Genomic DNA, 16,143 nt, shown 5'->3' on the forward strand with positions numbered 1-16,143 from the left:
CTATAGCTCATACCTCACAAAATAGCAAAAAAAAGAAAAAAAAGAAAAAAAGAAGCTAACTTCATAAATAATCAATTAGAAGGTTTATTTTTATTTTTCTTTATTTTTAAAACAAAATATATTTACGACTTTTCCACACCAAAATCCCACACACCCAAAGACTCAAAGCCAATCACAGCCTTTACAAAATCCACAACATCTGACATCAATATCAAACCCGTAAGCTTTCATCACTAAATAAAAAATGCAAGTCCCCTTTTTTGGTCATAGCCTACTCATACAGGTCAGGATAAAATGGTACAACAATGTTAGAGTTATGTAGGTGTTGTTGAAATGTTAAAGGTATATGACATTGTCCTTGATTTGGGTGTATTTGAGATGAGATGTCATGAAAGGCTGTAGGCATGTGTATATAAAGGAGTAGAAGTGCAACATGTGAAAAGGGTGAATGAAAATGCAAAAAGTTTTTTTTTGTGTAAGAGAGAAAAAAAGTCTTGAAACATTGAAATAAAGGAAACAAATAGTAATCTTGAAACATTGGATTAATGAAAACAAAGTAGTCTTGAAACATTGAACAAAAGGAAATAAAAAGTCCCAATTTTATATTTTATTTCTAATGTGGCTTACAAGTATTTACTTCTTCTTTTTTAAAGGGAGCACCACAAAACAAAACATCATACTCTCTTGCATGAAATCCCCGCTTTATATATATGAAGATATATATATATATATATATATACATATTTCAATTCCTCTTAAGATATTTTGGTTTACAAATAGTGTCCCCATAAAGCAAATATTGAACAAGGCTATTGTTATTGGGTGCTGTTCAAGATTGAATTTTTTATTAATAAAGTATTGTTGCTTTAAGCATGCTAAAGAAGCAGTTAAGTGTTATAGATTCGTAGGTTCTAGTTAGCTTAATTGATAAATTTTTTGATATTTGAATAAGAGATTTAGGGTTCAATCCCCCTACCTACACCAAAAACTAATTAGTGTTTTGGTCTGATGATAAAGAGTTATTATTAAAAGCGAACGCCATAAATTGAAACCCTCTAAAAAAAAAAGTTTTATGGACTCATGGAGCATTAAAAATCACTCATTTTACAACAGGACCCAAATACCCTTTTTTAAAGTTATTTCCTCTTTTTTTTCCTTTAGTAACATTTTCAACTTGGTTATGGACTTTACTTTTCCAGATGTACAAAACAACCACCCAAATGCCCCAAATTTCAAAACCAAGCCAAATTATCAAGCTTCTTCGCATCCCAAATTCAACCCAGTCACCAAAACAACCTAGATACAACCAAAAACAGAGGAAGAAAAAATAGAAAAAAGGTAAAGAGAGAAAGGGGAGGCTGACAGCTACAAGAGGTGGTGGTGGCCCCGGTGAGCACCACTACCAAATAGGTATTTGTCGTTTAGTTATAAGGGTAGGGCTAGTTGCTTATGTATAGTCGATGCACATGGGAAGACTTCCATATGATGCTTGCTGATGCATTTGGCTCTGGATAAAAATTAAATTGAAATGTGATGTTTAAAATATTTTCACAACAAATTTTATGTGACAAATTTTTATTGTTATTGGTGGGATAAAAAAGTATTTAATTTTTGAATGTTATTTTAATTTTATTATTTTATTTTTTAAATGCAAAATTACTTATTAATTTTTTGTAATTTTGTTCTATTAACATTTTTTTTTTAATTGGTAACATGATAGGACTAATCCACTTTTTTTTTTTTTAATTGGGATTTTCTTCCAATAAGATTGTTGTTTGTATTTTAAAAAGGTATTGCTGCTTCCTACTCTGTTTCTTACTTCAGTCATTGCTACGATGTTTCCTTATAGTTAAAGAGTCGAGGAGTGGACAGTGGACACCCACTTCAACTTTATTTACACATACTCTGCTATTGACTGGAAGATGGTCACTGACTGAGGCCACTTGCAAATATATATACATTTTTTTTTTTTTGGCTGAATAGGCCGCGTGCAAATTGATTAAGTAGAAAAAATTATTACTCTCTGTCTCACTTTTCTCCTTCGGTTGATTCTCTCTCTCTCTCTCTCTCTCTCTCTCCCTGCACACTGAATTTTCTTCCTCTCCCTTCCTATCAACCATGATCTACTCCTTCACAGACGACCCAAGTCAACTGTAGAGAAAGAGCTCCGATCTGTGAGCTTCTATCTCAAAGAGAAATTTTCTCTGATCTGTAAGTCTTAGTATCAATATCCTTCATGCACGTGATTGCAATCAGACGATGTATAAATGCACCAGTGCTGCTCTGTCTGTCACTAACAAACAGTAACACTCCATCCAGGTCCAGTGCTCTGCTTTCTTCTTCCCTAACCTTTCGTGCGTCAATTCTTTAAAACTAGTTGAATAGTTTTTTTTAATTGCAATTCTATGGGCACACAAAACGCCTCTTCCTCCTCCTCATCCTCATGTTTTCCTTCTTCTTCTTCTATTGTGCCTGGATGGAGGTACGAATACCACGTCTTTCTCAGTTTTAGAGGTTCTGACACTCGCAAAAAATTTACAAGCCATCTATACGAAGCGTTGAAACGGAATGGCATAACCACATTTAGGGACGATGAAAGTCTCGAAAGAGGAGAATTCATCTCCCCAGAGCTCATGAGAGCAATTGAAGAATCCAGATTTGCTGTCGTCATTTTCTCTAAAAACTACGCTTCGTCGAGTTGGTGCTTGACTGAACTAGCAAAGATCGTCGAGTGCATGGACAAGAAGAAGCTGACAGTTCTGCCTGTTTTTTATGATGTGGATCCCAGTGATGTGCGCAAACTAAGGGGGACTTTTGCAGAAGCTTTTGCAAAACATCTCAACGATAACAATGAGAATGTGCAAAATTGGAAAGATGTTGTGACAAAAGTTTCTGGTATCTCTGGATGGGATTTACGGGATGAGTAAGATTTTATTTTTTTTGTTTACCATTTTTCCTGATTTTATTTATAGTTACTTTCGGTTGAATGTTTTTAAGACAAAAATATCATTTTAGTCTCTAGATTTTGAGTTTATTGTTAATTTGGTCAATATATTTTGGTAATAGGCAATTTGACCTCTGTTATTTTTAAATTGTAGGCAATTTGGTCTTTAACGTCAAATCACACCTTTCCTTACATTTTCTTTCACTTTCTTGGTTTCCAAACATCAAGACACAATTCAAATTTACCAATCTCTAACTTTGATAAATACATATATCAACTTAGCAATTAAAAAAAACCTAGATTTGGACTCGACTATAAATTAAAAATAACAGGGATCAAATTGACTTTAAGTTGAAAAAAAATAAGAACCAATTTGATTGTTTCCAAAATGTAGAAACTAAATTGATTACAAAATAAAATCGATTGTTATCAAAATTTAGGGATCAAATTAACTATAGCCACAAAACATAGGGACCAAAATAGTATTTATTTCACCTATTTTTAACTACCATAAAAATTGAGAGATACACTATTAAGAAATACTACTGTACTTCATTAAAAAAAAATGCTAATGTGAAATTGAAAAATCTCATGATTATTTATTTATAAACCTCATGAAATGTAGTGTTTCTATTTTATGAAACTTGATCATTTTGAGAAAAGTTCCCATGTCTTTAATTTTTTGAGGTTGGAAATTATGAATTATATATGACACGTTTTAATTTAAATTTTCTCGAATAGTAGGAGTATTGAAAATTATGGAACATAAGATTGAAAAAAAAAATTATTTGAGAAATATTTTTTGAGACTCATAAAAGAGTAGATGATAATTTTCAACTATGTTAATCCTCTTGAGAATTAAAAATAAAAAATTATTTTTGGCCAGAGTGTGAAAAAAGTAGAATTATGGAAAAAACAACATTCCTGTTGTTAAGTGAGAACGATGATGTCAATTGAGGTTGGTTTTCCTATTGTATGATGGAGATACAATAATACCACAATATAATTTAATATTATCTTTAGTGCCAAGGTACTCAAGTAGACACTTAAATTTGTGCCTGAAAAAATTTGAGATTGTGTAGACATTCATATTAGACAATTGTGGTATAATGATGCCAAGTTTTGTAAAATTATTGAGTCCCTTATTCTTGTGAAATTATGAACATTTATTTTGTTCCAAAAAGTGGTTCCTAGTAATTAGAGCCTATTAACCAGGTGTGTTCACCAAACCGCTCAAACAACACAACCACACCCAAAATGACTAAAATTGCCCATCAAATGGAATAATTGCACCGCACTACAAGTGGAAATTAATTGCACTGCACTAGACTATGCGGTGCGATGTGCGTTTTATGATAATAAACCGCACACAACTACATATAAACATATATATATATATATATATATATATATATATATTTACATTAAATATATATTAAAATTTTAATATTATCTAAATTAAGTGGCCAACCTAGTGTTAGCGCATTCATGTTTCACGTTAAAAACGACTTCGTTTTGATTAAATACAAAATCAAAAGTTCAAAACTTCATTCATTTCTCCTTCTCACACTCACCATTTTCTCCTAAAACCCTCTCTCTCAGTAGGCATGACTAGTGTATATGGTACACTATTATAGACCTTATGGTTGTTTGTTAAGCATTTTAGTGTTACGTGTTATATTTGTTTAACATGAATAATTGTGTGTGGTACTTTTTGTTTACTGTCAATTTGTCTTGGATTTTTTTTGTCTTGTATATATTTGTATTACTTTTTTTTTACCTAAGTTTTATATTTCTTTGACACTTATTGTCATATTGTTGTGGTTATTAATCGTAAACTAATAATTAACCTTGACATCTTGAAAAATGTACTATGCTAAGACTAGACAAACCGCACATTGTACACTGCACCACACTGCACATGTGATTGCAAAATTGAGGTGTGGTGCAAACCATACGGTGATGGTTTTTGCCAAACTGCATCGCAAAGTGCTGTGCTAAAAATGACCCAAAACTGCACCAAACACCCCTACTACCTAGATGCCTATAGATTTACATCTCTTGCCATATGTATATGAGTTGAGAAATGATGAAAAAACAATAAGAAGTTTGCAAACAATTATCCACAAAGGGCAAGAGTGATTTAAAAAAAGTTGAGCATAAAAAAAAAAGTTAGTGGTACAAAAATTATAATTTTTTTGCAATTGTTAATACCATTATAATCTAGACCTTTTGTGTCAAGTTGTGTATGAGAAGAAAAACTCTCTAGCTATTACCATGTCTAAATGAACATCGAGGAGAAAAAGAAGACTAGACTATCAATGAGGACACCTTACATAGGATTGGAGATCCCAAGAACTAAGTTCAAGGGAAAAACGAATCATAGAATAGTTTGAATAATATGCACATAATTTAGATTTTAAGTACAAGTACTCTTTGTCACTCCTTATGGTGTAAGTGTTGTATCTCGTAACGTAATAAAGGATGGGTTTTTCTATCAAAATGGAAAAACTCTTAATGTGGTCTATAGCTCTTATGAATGGGATCTTAGAGTTACGAGAGTATCCTTGATAGATCTACTTAAGTGAGCATGGAAATGAGGCTACTTCTTATGAGATAGGGCTAATTCTCTAAGTTTCTAATGAAAGCTGGGATCAAGCACAAGGCTGTAATGTGCAGGCTTAGAAGCTAGTGGCAGAGTACTGAAATATTATGTGTGTGATGAAATGTCTTAGAGTACGTTTGGATTCGGCTGAAAGCGTTTGCGTCTGCGTTTTTCCATTTTTTTTTTCACGCGTTTTAGGGCTGTTACGGCTACTGTTCATGCACTGTTCATGAACAGTAGCCGCAAAGTTTGACTTGTTAAACAATTTTCAGCCAATCAGTGCACACTGTGCACTGTTCATGGACCCACAAATTTCACTTTTCAGTAACTTTTTCATTAAAAATGGGTCCCACGGTACTATTCATATATTTTAAAATTATTTTGCTATAGTGTTTTTTAGTTTTTAGTTTCAGTTTTCAGATGTATCCAAACGGACCCTTAATATCACTATTGGCTTTAAAATAACATTGTTGAAGCACTAAGTGAGGTTTCAAGTCTGACACTCTTATTATGCATATTATTCTATCTTGAGTCTTGACCTAGAAAATTCGTATATATATTTTACATACATTTTGATAAAAGTAAGTGGAGGACTATTGGAATATTTTTATAAAAATTATTATATAATCCGAATTAAATGGTCAATTAAGAGAAAAAAATAAGATCAGCTTTTTATTGATGGACTTTACGTTTTCTTTCCTATTCTTAAATTGAAATATAAATAGTAATTAACTAATTATATTCTTGTTGATATCAATTATGAGTTGAACGTTGGCATTAGTGACTTTAAAATCTCTCCTTATCAAATATATTCTTGCCCAATGTTTTATACTCTGTTTGGATTGAGGGGGAGTAGAGGGGAAGGAGGGGGAATGATTTAATTTACCATGTTTGGATGTTTGTTTTATGACTGATTAATAGTTAATACTGATTATATCTTAGAATTCGTTTCCACAAATAACAAGTTCTAATGTTCTATACATGAATAACGTTACTAATATTTATATGACTTTTTACTATTTTGATTTGTGAGGATAGTCAGAGGCAAAGCAATTGAAAAGAGGAAAAACGTGAAGTCATTTATAAACTCATTATAAAGAATTTTAAATGGAATAGATTCATTACAATATTATAAGAGGATCTCATGCCCGGCCATAGGTGTTGAGAAGAGAGAAAAATATCGGTTTTTGTTACGGATTTTTCACGCAACATCAAATTGTTAAAATTCTTGCTTATTCAATATTCTCTTCTTTTGAAATAATATTATTGTTGAGTGCTTCTTATCCTATAAGTGGTGTAAGTTTGTAAGGATAATTAGTACTTTAATTGTATCGTGGGGTGGCACGCATAATTGCTAGTCTACTAGATGGTGTTTGTTGTCTCAAAAGAACGACCTAGTCCACATCTTAACTCCACCACCTCAAACTCATGAAATTGACAGTATTTTATTTTTCTTGTTATAAGATATTATGATGCACACCAACTAGGGAATATCTTTTTTATTTGTTCTCTAATTAGTGAAATATCACTGTCTAAATAATTATTCTATAAATTATGCGATGTAATTTATATATTAATTTATGTTCTTAGTAACAACACTTTCTTTACTTGGCCACATGACAACTTTCTTTGTCCCCTGTAGAATTGGACGTTGGTTTTATTTTAGGAGTATTATTTTGAGAGAAGAATTGGACTTTGGTTGAAGAACATTGCATGTGTAGTTTGTGCCATGTATATATTATATTATACACTTTTAGAGTTCCCCTTTTGCTAATTAGCAAAGCTAAGATTGTACTTTTGCTGAACGTTTCGTCCCTAAACTAGGTCTGCCTTATCAAATTATTGTTCTGCCGTATTCTTTGCAGGAGTGAAGCAACCGTTATCCAAAAAATCATTCAAAGGATATCTCTTGAATTGAATCATAAATTCTCAATTGTTTTCGAGCACCTTGTTGGAATGGACTCCCGTGTGAAGGAAATGTTGGATTTATGCATGCGTGAAGGGTTGGATTGTGTCCACTTTGTTGGGATTTGTGGGATGGGTGGAATTGGCAAAACAACTCTTGCCCGAGAAATTTATGGTAAAATTTATAGTGACTTTGAAGCTTGTAGCTTTCTTGAAAATGTTAGAGAAGATACCAAAAGTAAAGGTTTAGTTTCTTTGCAAAAAATACTTCTTTCTAAGATATTAATAGGAATTGAAATAAATCTACATGATTTGTATGAAGGAATTAATGTCATAGGCACTAGACTATGCAATAAAAAAGTTCTTATTGTTCTTGATGACGTGAATGAAGAAAAACAACTAAAAGCATTAGCAGGGAATGGTGGTTGGTTTGGTCCGGGGAGTATAATCATTGTAACAAGTCGGGATAGGCATTTGTTGAGAAGGCATGGAGTGAAACATATATATGAAGCTAAGGAGCTGAATGAAGATGAAGCTTTGGAACTTTTTAGTTGGAAGGCTTTCAAGAAACCTTATCCTGAAGAAAATTATGAGGATTTGTCTATGGATTTTGTGAGATATGCTAACGGCCTTCCTTTAGCTCTCGAAGTTTTAGGTTCTTCATTGTTTGGTAGAAAACTGGATGCATGGAGAAGTGCTCAAGATAAACTAGAAGCAAAATCTAATAGAGACATTATGGAAATACTTCAAATAAGTTTATTTGGGCTAGAGGATACACAAAGAGAATTGTTTTTAGATATTGCATGTTTCTTTAAAGGAGAGCAAGTATATTGCGTAAGGGATACTTTAGAAAGTTTAGGTCACTATCCAGACTGCGATATTTATGTTCTTATGGACAAATCTCTCATAACCATTGCATCAGATGGAACTTTGTCGATGCATGATTTGCTACAAGAAATGGGTCAAGACATTGTTTGTTGTGAATCCCCTAAAGAGCCTGGTAAACGTAGTAGGTTGTGGTGTTATAAGGATGTCTTGCATGTATTGAAAAATAATACTGTAAGTTGACAAGTCTAAACTTGAATTTTGAGAAGTATATATATTATTTCAAATTCTATCAAGATTTTTCCTAATTTTATTGTTCTTGGTTTCTAGGGAACAGAGTTTGTTGAAGGTATAGTCCTAAAGATGCCTGTGGATAAAAATGAACGCTTAAGTGCTGAAGCCTTTTCAAAGATGAAAATTTTGAGATTTCTTAAAATTGGTTATGTAGAACCTCAACGAGGCCATAATAGAGGTCACGTCCAACTTCCACAAGGCCTCATTTATCTTTCTAATGAGTTGCGCATAATAGATTGGCATGGATATCCTTTAAAATCCATGCCAACCAATTTCCAACCAATTAAACTTGTTGAATTGAGAATGCATTACAGTGGCATTGAAAAATTATGGAAAGGAATTATGGTAAGATTTTCACTTATGCTAATTTGTTTTTCCTTCCTTTTTATTAAGGCTTGAGTTTGTCTAATTATTTATTGCTTTATAACAGATTTTAAATGAGTTAAAACTCATTGACCTGAGTCACTCTCAAAAGTTAATTGAGATCCCGAACCTTAGTGGAGCCTTAAATCTTGAGAAATTAATTCTTCAATGTTGTACAAGACTATGCAAGATTCATGCATCTGTTGGAGAGCTCAAAAAGCTTATTCAATTGGATATGAATGGTTGCAAAAACCTTTCAAGTCTTCCTAATGCAATTTGTAGTTTGATGTCTTTAAAAACTCTCAATTTATCTTTTTGCTCAAGACTTGTGAAATTGCCAGAAGACCTTGGAAATCTTGAAGGTTTAGAGGAGCTAGATGTGAGTGGAACTGCTATAAGAGGGCTATTTTCGTCCTCCGTTCCCTTAAAAAATCTCAAAAAACTATCTATTGGTGGATGTGCTTTTCTATTATCCAAAAAGATCCTCAATTTTCCTTTATTCCAAAGGAGTCCAGATCCCATGGGCATGTTAACGCGAGCTTTATCAAGCTTATCCTCTTTGACAGAGCTTAATCTAAGTTATTGCAATCTTCAGACAGTCCCTGATGCTATTGGCTGCTGTTTGTCATCTTTAAATCATTTAAATCTAAGGGGAAATAAATTCGATTGCCTTCCTAAAAATATCATTCGATTGTCAAATCTGGAGACTCTTTTTCTGAGTGATTGCAAGGATCTACGATTACTGTCAGAGCTTCCATCAAATATTAAGTATTTTGAGGCAGAAGGTTGTACCTCGCTGGAAACATTACCTTTTAGACCAGAAGATGTTTTTAGTCCCCATCTCTATCTTATTAACTGCGTCAAATTGATCGAGAATCAAAGTTTCGGTGACATGTTCTCAACAATGCTGGCACGTTACATTCAGGTATCTCTCTCTCTCTCTCTCTCTCTCTCTCTATCTCTTGTGAAGTTCTAAACATCTTGATTTGTGTGTTTCAGAGTCCTTTTGATTTAAGTTACCAAAATTTTATCATACCCGGAAGTGAAATTCCGAAATGGTTTAGCCATCAAAGTGAGGGGACTTCACTAAATCTACAAGGGCCTTCAGATTATACGGGAATCGCAGTGTGTGTTGTTTTTGAAATCCGCCCCCATCTTTCACTTCACCAACCTCCTTCGGAATTTTACAAAGCTACACATTGGATTCATCTTATCTGTTCTGTCGATGGATCTCAAAGTATACAAAGTGTTGGTCTTTCCGAACAATTTGGTAAGATTGATTCATGTCACCTTTGGATAAGATATGCTCCGTTCAAAAGGAAAAGGGACAAGGAATTGAGTCAAATCGATGCTAATCGATTGAGTCAGATTAAACTTGGAATAAGCACTGTGGGTCCAGGCTTGGTGGTGACGAAATGGGGAGCCCGTTTGGTATACGAGCAAGACATTGAAGATCTCAAAAAAAACATGGCTGGGTCCAGCAGCTGCAGCATCACTCCTTATGAGGATAATTTAGACGATTCAGCAAAAGATACCAAAATTAAGCGAAATCATGATGACTTTGAAGGAGATGGGGCAGGACCTAGTGGAGAAGGTACCTCTAATGAAGTAGACGAGCCACAGCCAAAGCGGATACATACAACACCCTAATCTAATTGCAAATTGGATTGGGAATTTATGCACACAAGGACAAGGCGACTCTAAGGCCTCGTTTGGGAGGAGGGAATGGAATGGAATGGAAAGGAATGAAAAGAATCATTTTAGAATATTCTTCCATTCCCTTGTTTGGGAGTTTTAATGGAGGGAATGGAAAGCTCATTCCCTTGTTTGGGAGTTTAAGTGGGAGGGAATGGAATGGATAGGAGGAAACACTCATTCCTCTCTATTCCCTTAAAACCTCAAATTTTCATTCCCCCCAAAATTGGGAGGAATGGGAGGGAATGGAATTAGATTTAATGATTTTTTTACTAAAACTCCCAAAATACCCCTATATATTCAACTCTTTATTTTAAAATAGGGATCTAATAGTAATATTATCAGAAAATGATTTCATTCCATTCCCTCCATGTTGCTCCCAAACAAGATTAGTTACATTCCATTCATTTTCATTCCTTTCCATTCCTTTATTTTAAAACATCCAAACAAGGTTACTTAATTCCATTCCATTCCATTCTTTTCCATTCCTTTCCCTTACTTAAATTTAGTTCATTCCATTCCATTCCTTTCCATTCCCTTATAATCATTCCATTCCATTCTATTCCATTCCCTTATAAACTCCCAAACGGAGCCTAATTGTGAGGAAGAGGAATCCCAGTGACAATTGTAGCATTGATGACTCTACAAGATTCTATCTTTGATTTTTTGTAAGTCATCATATTTCTCTCTCTTACTGATCTTGTTTGTTTGCAGCTGTATTTTTAATTGTTTATTATTATTTAAAAATTCATTGGCTTTTGCTTGCATATCTTTTTCTTTTTAAATTGTGACAAGGCCATATGAGTTTAAGTGATTGGTTCAGTTAATGTATACTCTTATTTATTTAGTAATCTATTTTAGGATTTTTTTTTTTTTTATAAAAATGAAAAAGTTAATTACTCTTTTAATTTTTAATAAAAAGTTTTCTAAAGTAATTTACTAAAGTATGCTCTAAAAGTTTTCTAAAATGGTTTATTAATGTATAACATATGCTTAGTAAAACCCTAAGTAATTTGTGATTCCTCTTTCTGCTAGTTGCCTTATATTGGGTACGAGGAAGTTTTTGGACTTTGTTGGAATGGAGAAACTGTGTCATACTCACATTGCTTGCTGACGGGAAAGCATGTACATCTATTGTATGGTACTCATTTTTGTTCAATTGTGTTGGAGGGTAAATTCGGCACTCTAGTTGCTCCTTTTTAAAATATATATATATTATTTACTACAGTTTATTCTGATTTTTCAAACATCTATTGTGAACCTATCTGCTCTGTTCCTTCTGTTCTGTTGGTTAATTCTATTAGGAACCTTCTCACTGTAGCATGATGGATATCTGTTTATCCATATTGTCCAGAGGATAGCACTACTTTCCTGTACGTACAAGTCACATTCCATGAACATGATCAGCTTTATAATCCTCTAAGATCATCTGCAGCCATTGATGTACAGATGGATTTGAGTCCGCTCTGATATTCAAGGGTGAAGCAAACCACAATGCCCTTGCAAATGGATATTTGGTAAATAAGTAGCCCAATGTTTCTTCTCCTTCTTCACACATTACACATCCTGAATTGACAGTAATTTTTCTTTTAACTAGTTCAGTCCTAATGGGGGAGCCCATTGTGTAAAAGTCACCATCTTTCTCACTCTAAAGAATATTGTTTATTTGTAGCTGTATATTTATATTTTCTTCTTAAATTCATTCGCATATGCTTGCATTTCTCTCTTTTTAATCAGTGACAAGGGCCATTTGATTGGACTTTGTTGGTGAGGACAAATTGTCGCCCTGCTAGCAGACAAGAAGATAGGTGCAACTGTTGTGTGCTCATCATTTTAGTTCAATTATGGGAGGGTAAAATCCACACTCATTTTAGTCTCTCCTTATAGTATTTATTACAATTTTCCATAGGAGAATGCAATAGATGCTTGCAATCCCAGTGTCGTTGTAAAATCAAATGAAAAGAAGAAATTGCAAAAATCTGCACTCTTGTTGCTCTCGATGAGTATTATTAATTTCTTTCTGTAAAATATTTGTAGTTGAGGGATTATCTGCTATCAACTAAGGATTCATCTTTATTGACAATTCGAGTGCTAGAAATTTGCCAAGCTTGACAGTGCTGAATTATGGGTTAGTCTTGTGAATTCTAACATGCTGATATGTAGAGTTTACCTTGTGGGTAATTCTCAGATTATTATTATTTTTTGTTTTTTGGAATCAGTGCAGTCACATTGAGGTTTCAGTTGTAAGCTACTTCCCACTTTTGATGGTGCTCAAGTGTGGGTGGGAGAGGTTTCTTATTCCCTCAAGAGCTTGAAGAGTTTGGGCAAACAATCATTGAGTGCTCTACTGATGAGCCTTCTCACAATATGGATTTCATCCATCAATCAGTAGCAAGTGATACTCCAAATGATAAGCAAAAGAGTGAAGCCGGTTGCTCCTATGAGGACCCATATCCTGGAAGGTTGAGAAGACTTCTTTATCCGGAGCAGATCATTAGAAATAACATACAATGTTAATGTTATGGTGTGGCTGTATGTTTGTTGTGATTGACATTTTGTATCCAGCAATATGAATTACAGTTGTGCTCTGGCTACTGTGGGAATGAGTGTGCATGTGTTTTGGTGTTTTGAATGTAAATGCTGGGGTTTGCCTAACTCTTTGTTTGGTTCCTGCATTCACTATGATTTTCTGTCCCTCCTGTCTCGAGAATGGACGTGTGACTAGAGCCTAACATTTCAACCCTTTTTTTTTTCTTTGATTTTGGCTGGTTTCTGAATAATTAGATACTTTATGATTCAAATAAGTTTATCACACACACACACACACACAAAAGACACAATTTCTTGTACTTGGGTGGATTCTAGTTGCTTATTCTTGATAGATTTTATTACTTTCTTACTCTGATTTAATTAAAAAATGAGCACTGAAGCCTGGAGATGTATATTGGGGGAAGAGTTGAATATTAATTCAGCTTTCTGATGGATATGGATCTCTTGGTTAGATAGAATTGTGTCCTCATGATCTTCAGATTATATAAAATAAAAGACCAGTTTATCACTTTGTCCCTTCCTGTACGTGGCTCTGTTAATGAATTGGACATTGCAATAACTCACTTATGTTATTTACTCCCAGAAATTGTAGCCTATAACATGGTAGTTTTGTCACTTAAGTAACATTGTGTCTACAGTAAATTTGGACTGCAAGTTGGATCTTAAGGCCGTTGCACTTCAAGCTCGTAATGCAGAATACAATCCCAAGGTATGGGACGTTTGTGGGCATGGCTCTCTCTCTCTCTCTCTCTCTTTTTGGGGGGAGGGGGGGGGGGGGGGGGTGTTATTAACCATAGTGCTGGGTGTTCCTTATCTGTTTATCCTTTTTGAATCCAGTCGACATTGGATTATATTTGCTTACTCTATGAAAGCTTGGTTTAAGCCATTGATTTTCTATGAATTCAATGACTCCGGAAAGCTATTTTTCCTCTTTTTTGTTTTCTTTTTTTTCCCCTGTTTTTTTAATGGTTTTGATTTGATAAAGATGGCTAAGCTTGTTTCTTTTTTGATAATCCTTTTTTTTTTTTTTTTTTTGATAATCTGCTAAGCTTGTTTCTTGTTTCACTTAGAGTTGTGTTTTGGGTTTTATATCAATAACATTTAAATTTTACATTTGTTGTGTTCTTGCAGCGTTTTGCTGCCGTTATTATGAGGATAAGGGAACCAAAAACCACAGCCTTGATTTTTGCCTCTGGGAAGATGGTAAGTTTTGACCAAGCATTGGGTACCTTTCTAAGTACAACAGTAGAAGTTCTCTTTATATGCTGTTTTATATGCCTTTAAAGTGCCATCTGGGTTTGTTTTTGTTGTTATCTCTCTCTCTCAATCAAAAATCTCTATTCTTGAAGATTAACATGTACGGTTCATTGATCTGTACTAGACTGATAAGTAAAAAATGAGCCCATCTATGTGTCATTTACTTAGAAATTTGTGACGAGAAAAATTGTTTCTCAATTTGTGGATGGATGAGGCCAATAAGTGCTACCTGTTCCTCCTGTTGTTAAATGAATCCACCATTTTAGCAAATTTTCTTTGTTTGGAATCTTAAGTTGGTGCTTTCTATCTGAAAGCTTGCTATGTTGTTCTCTTTAAAATAGACATACATTGTTTGGCATCTTTGCTGTTTTTTTTTTTTCTAAGATTTTTTAATGATTATGTGAATACCAAATGTTTAGGTTTGTACCGGAGCTAAGAGTGAACAACAGTCGAAGTTGGCAGCACGGAAGGTAATGGATCAAAGTTATAATATAGTTTTGGCAGCCGATTTGGTGTGTTTACTGGAATGAAATATTTCGGTGTTGGTGCATTCCAGTGTACTTTTCTGGGATTATCCTTTGTGTGTGTGTATTCCCCGCATAACCTCATTCCAATATTAGGGCATACCAATTTTATCAAAATAACCTTTTCGGTCTGTAAAGTTTTCAAAATAGAATACGAATTGGTATCTGCACAAAACAGTAAAATTAGCTGAAGCAATTGGAATTGGAACAGATCAATGCCCCCAAATCTTTGGCAAATGTTACCTTAGGGTTGTATATCAGTGTGGTAACCAGTACAATATATTCAGCTGAAATAGTACAGTATTCAACTTTATAATGCATGCCTTTAAACCTTTAGGCAGCTGCATACATAAGTTTTTAAACATAGGGCCATCTGGGAGATGCAGAAGAGTATCCAGAACCCTATAGCTTGTTGTTTGTAGTTTGGCTTTAATTTTCAGATATCTAGTCTCTTCAAACTAGCACTTAAATTCATGCAAATGTGGACAGAGCTGAACGGTGAAATTATACATGCCCATACGCTTTACAAGCAAACTGTTCCTTGCTTTACAACAATGTGATTAAAAATGGTTAATTCCCTGCTCACATCATGTTGTCACTAAAAGAAATGCAAATTGTCTTAGGATTTAATGCTGTTGTTTTAATATTGAATTTCCGAATCTGACATTGTATCTCTGCTTTTCAGCATGCTCGAATTATACAGAAGCTTGGTTTTCCAGCTAAGTTCAAGGTAATAATTAATTTCAGTGCAATTCTGTGTGTCATTTATGTATGTATATGTAATAAAACATACTGACACATGCAGCTTTGGTATTTTACAAAGAATTACTATTTGTCTAACATTGATGCTTTTCACTGTTATAGGATTTTAAGATTCAGAACATAGTTGGTTCATGTGATGTTAAATTCCCCATCAGGCTTGAAGGACTGGCATATTCCCATGGTGCTTTCTAGTGTAAGTGATGGCTGTGTGTCCATCTGTGTTAATTGTTCTTACTGTTAAATATCAAGAGCTGTTATTGGTATTTGTGTGTGATTTATCAGACTTTGGAATGTAATTACCAAAAAATAGCCTGTGCAATGTTCTCCTTTTCCTTCCCTGCCCATTGAAGTGGCCATGATTGGAGGATAGGTTGTCTTATGAGGCCATTCTTGGAATTAAACACTTCCATGGAACCTAT

General features: G+C 34.0%; 2 protein-coding genes across 26 annotated transcripts in view; both read left to right on the plus strand.

Moving 5' to 3' along the window:
• Positions 1–16,143, plus strand: part of LOC126720629 (TATA-box-binding protein) — a 51,557-nt gene that overhangs the window by 11,036 nt on the left and 24,378 nt on the right. The window lies entirely within an intron of this gene.
• The window catches only part of LOC126720533 (disease resistance protein Roq1-like), a 101,573-nt gene continuing 87,388 nt past the window's right edge, over positions 1,959–16,143 (plus strand). For 2 of the 24 annotated variants that reach the window (XM_050423048.1, XM_050423041.1), the window contains exons 1-4: positions 1,971–2,923; positions 7,415–8,513; positions 8,610–8,918; positions 9,004–9,861. In XM_050423048.1, the coding sequence (XP_050279005.1) occupies positions 2,406–2,923; positions 7,415–8,513; positions 8,610–8,918; positions 9,004–9,861 (2,784 nt within the window). In that variant the 5' untranslated portion in view covers positions 1,971–2,405. Of the gene's footprint in view, positions 2,924–7,414; positions 8,514–8,609; positions 8,919–9,003; positions 9,862–9,935; positions 11,300–11,666; positions 11,803–11,935; positions 12,149–12,368; positions 12,484–12,668; positions 12,760–12,850; positions 13,221–14,312; positions 14,385–14,857; positions 14,909–15,647; positions 15,666–16,143 lie in introns of those variants that run through there. The other 22 variants (XM_050423081.1, XM_050423059.1, XM_050423090.1 and 19 more) reach the window with 22 other exon arrangements.

Source organism: Quercus robur, chromosome 1, assembly GCF_932294415.1.
Source record: "Quercus robur chromosome 1, dhQueRobu3.1, whole genome shotgun sequence".
Classification (NCBI taxonomy): Eukaryota; Viridiplantae; Streptophyta; class Magnoliopsida; order Fagales; family Fagaceae; genus Quercus; species Quercus robur.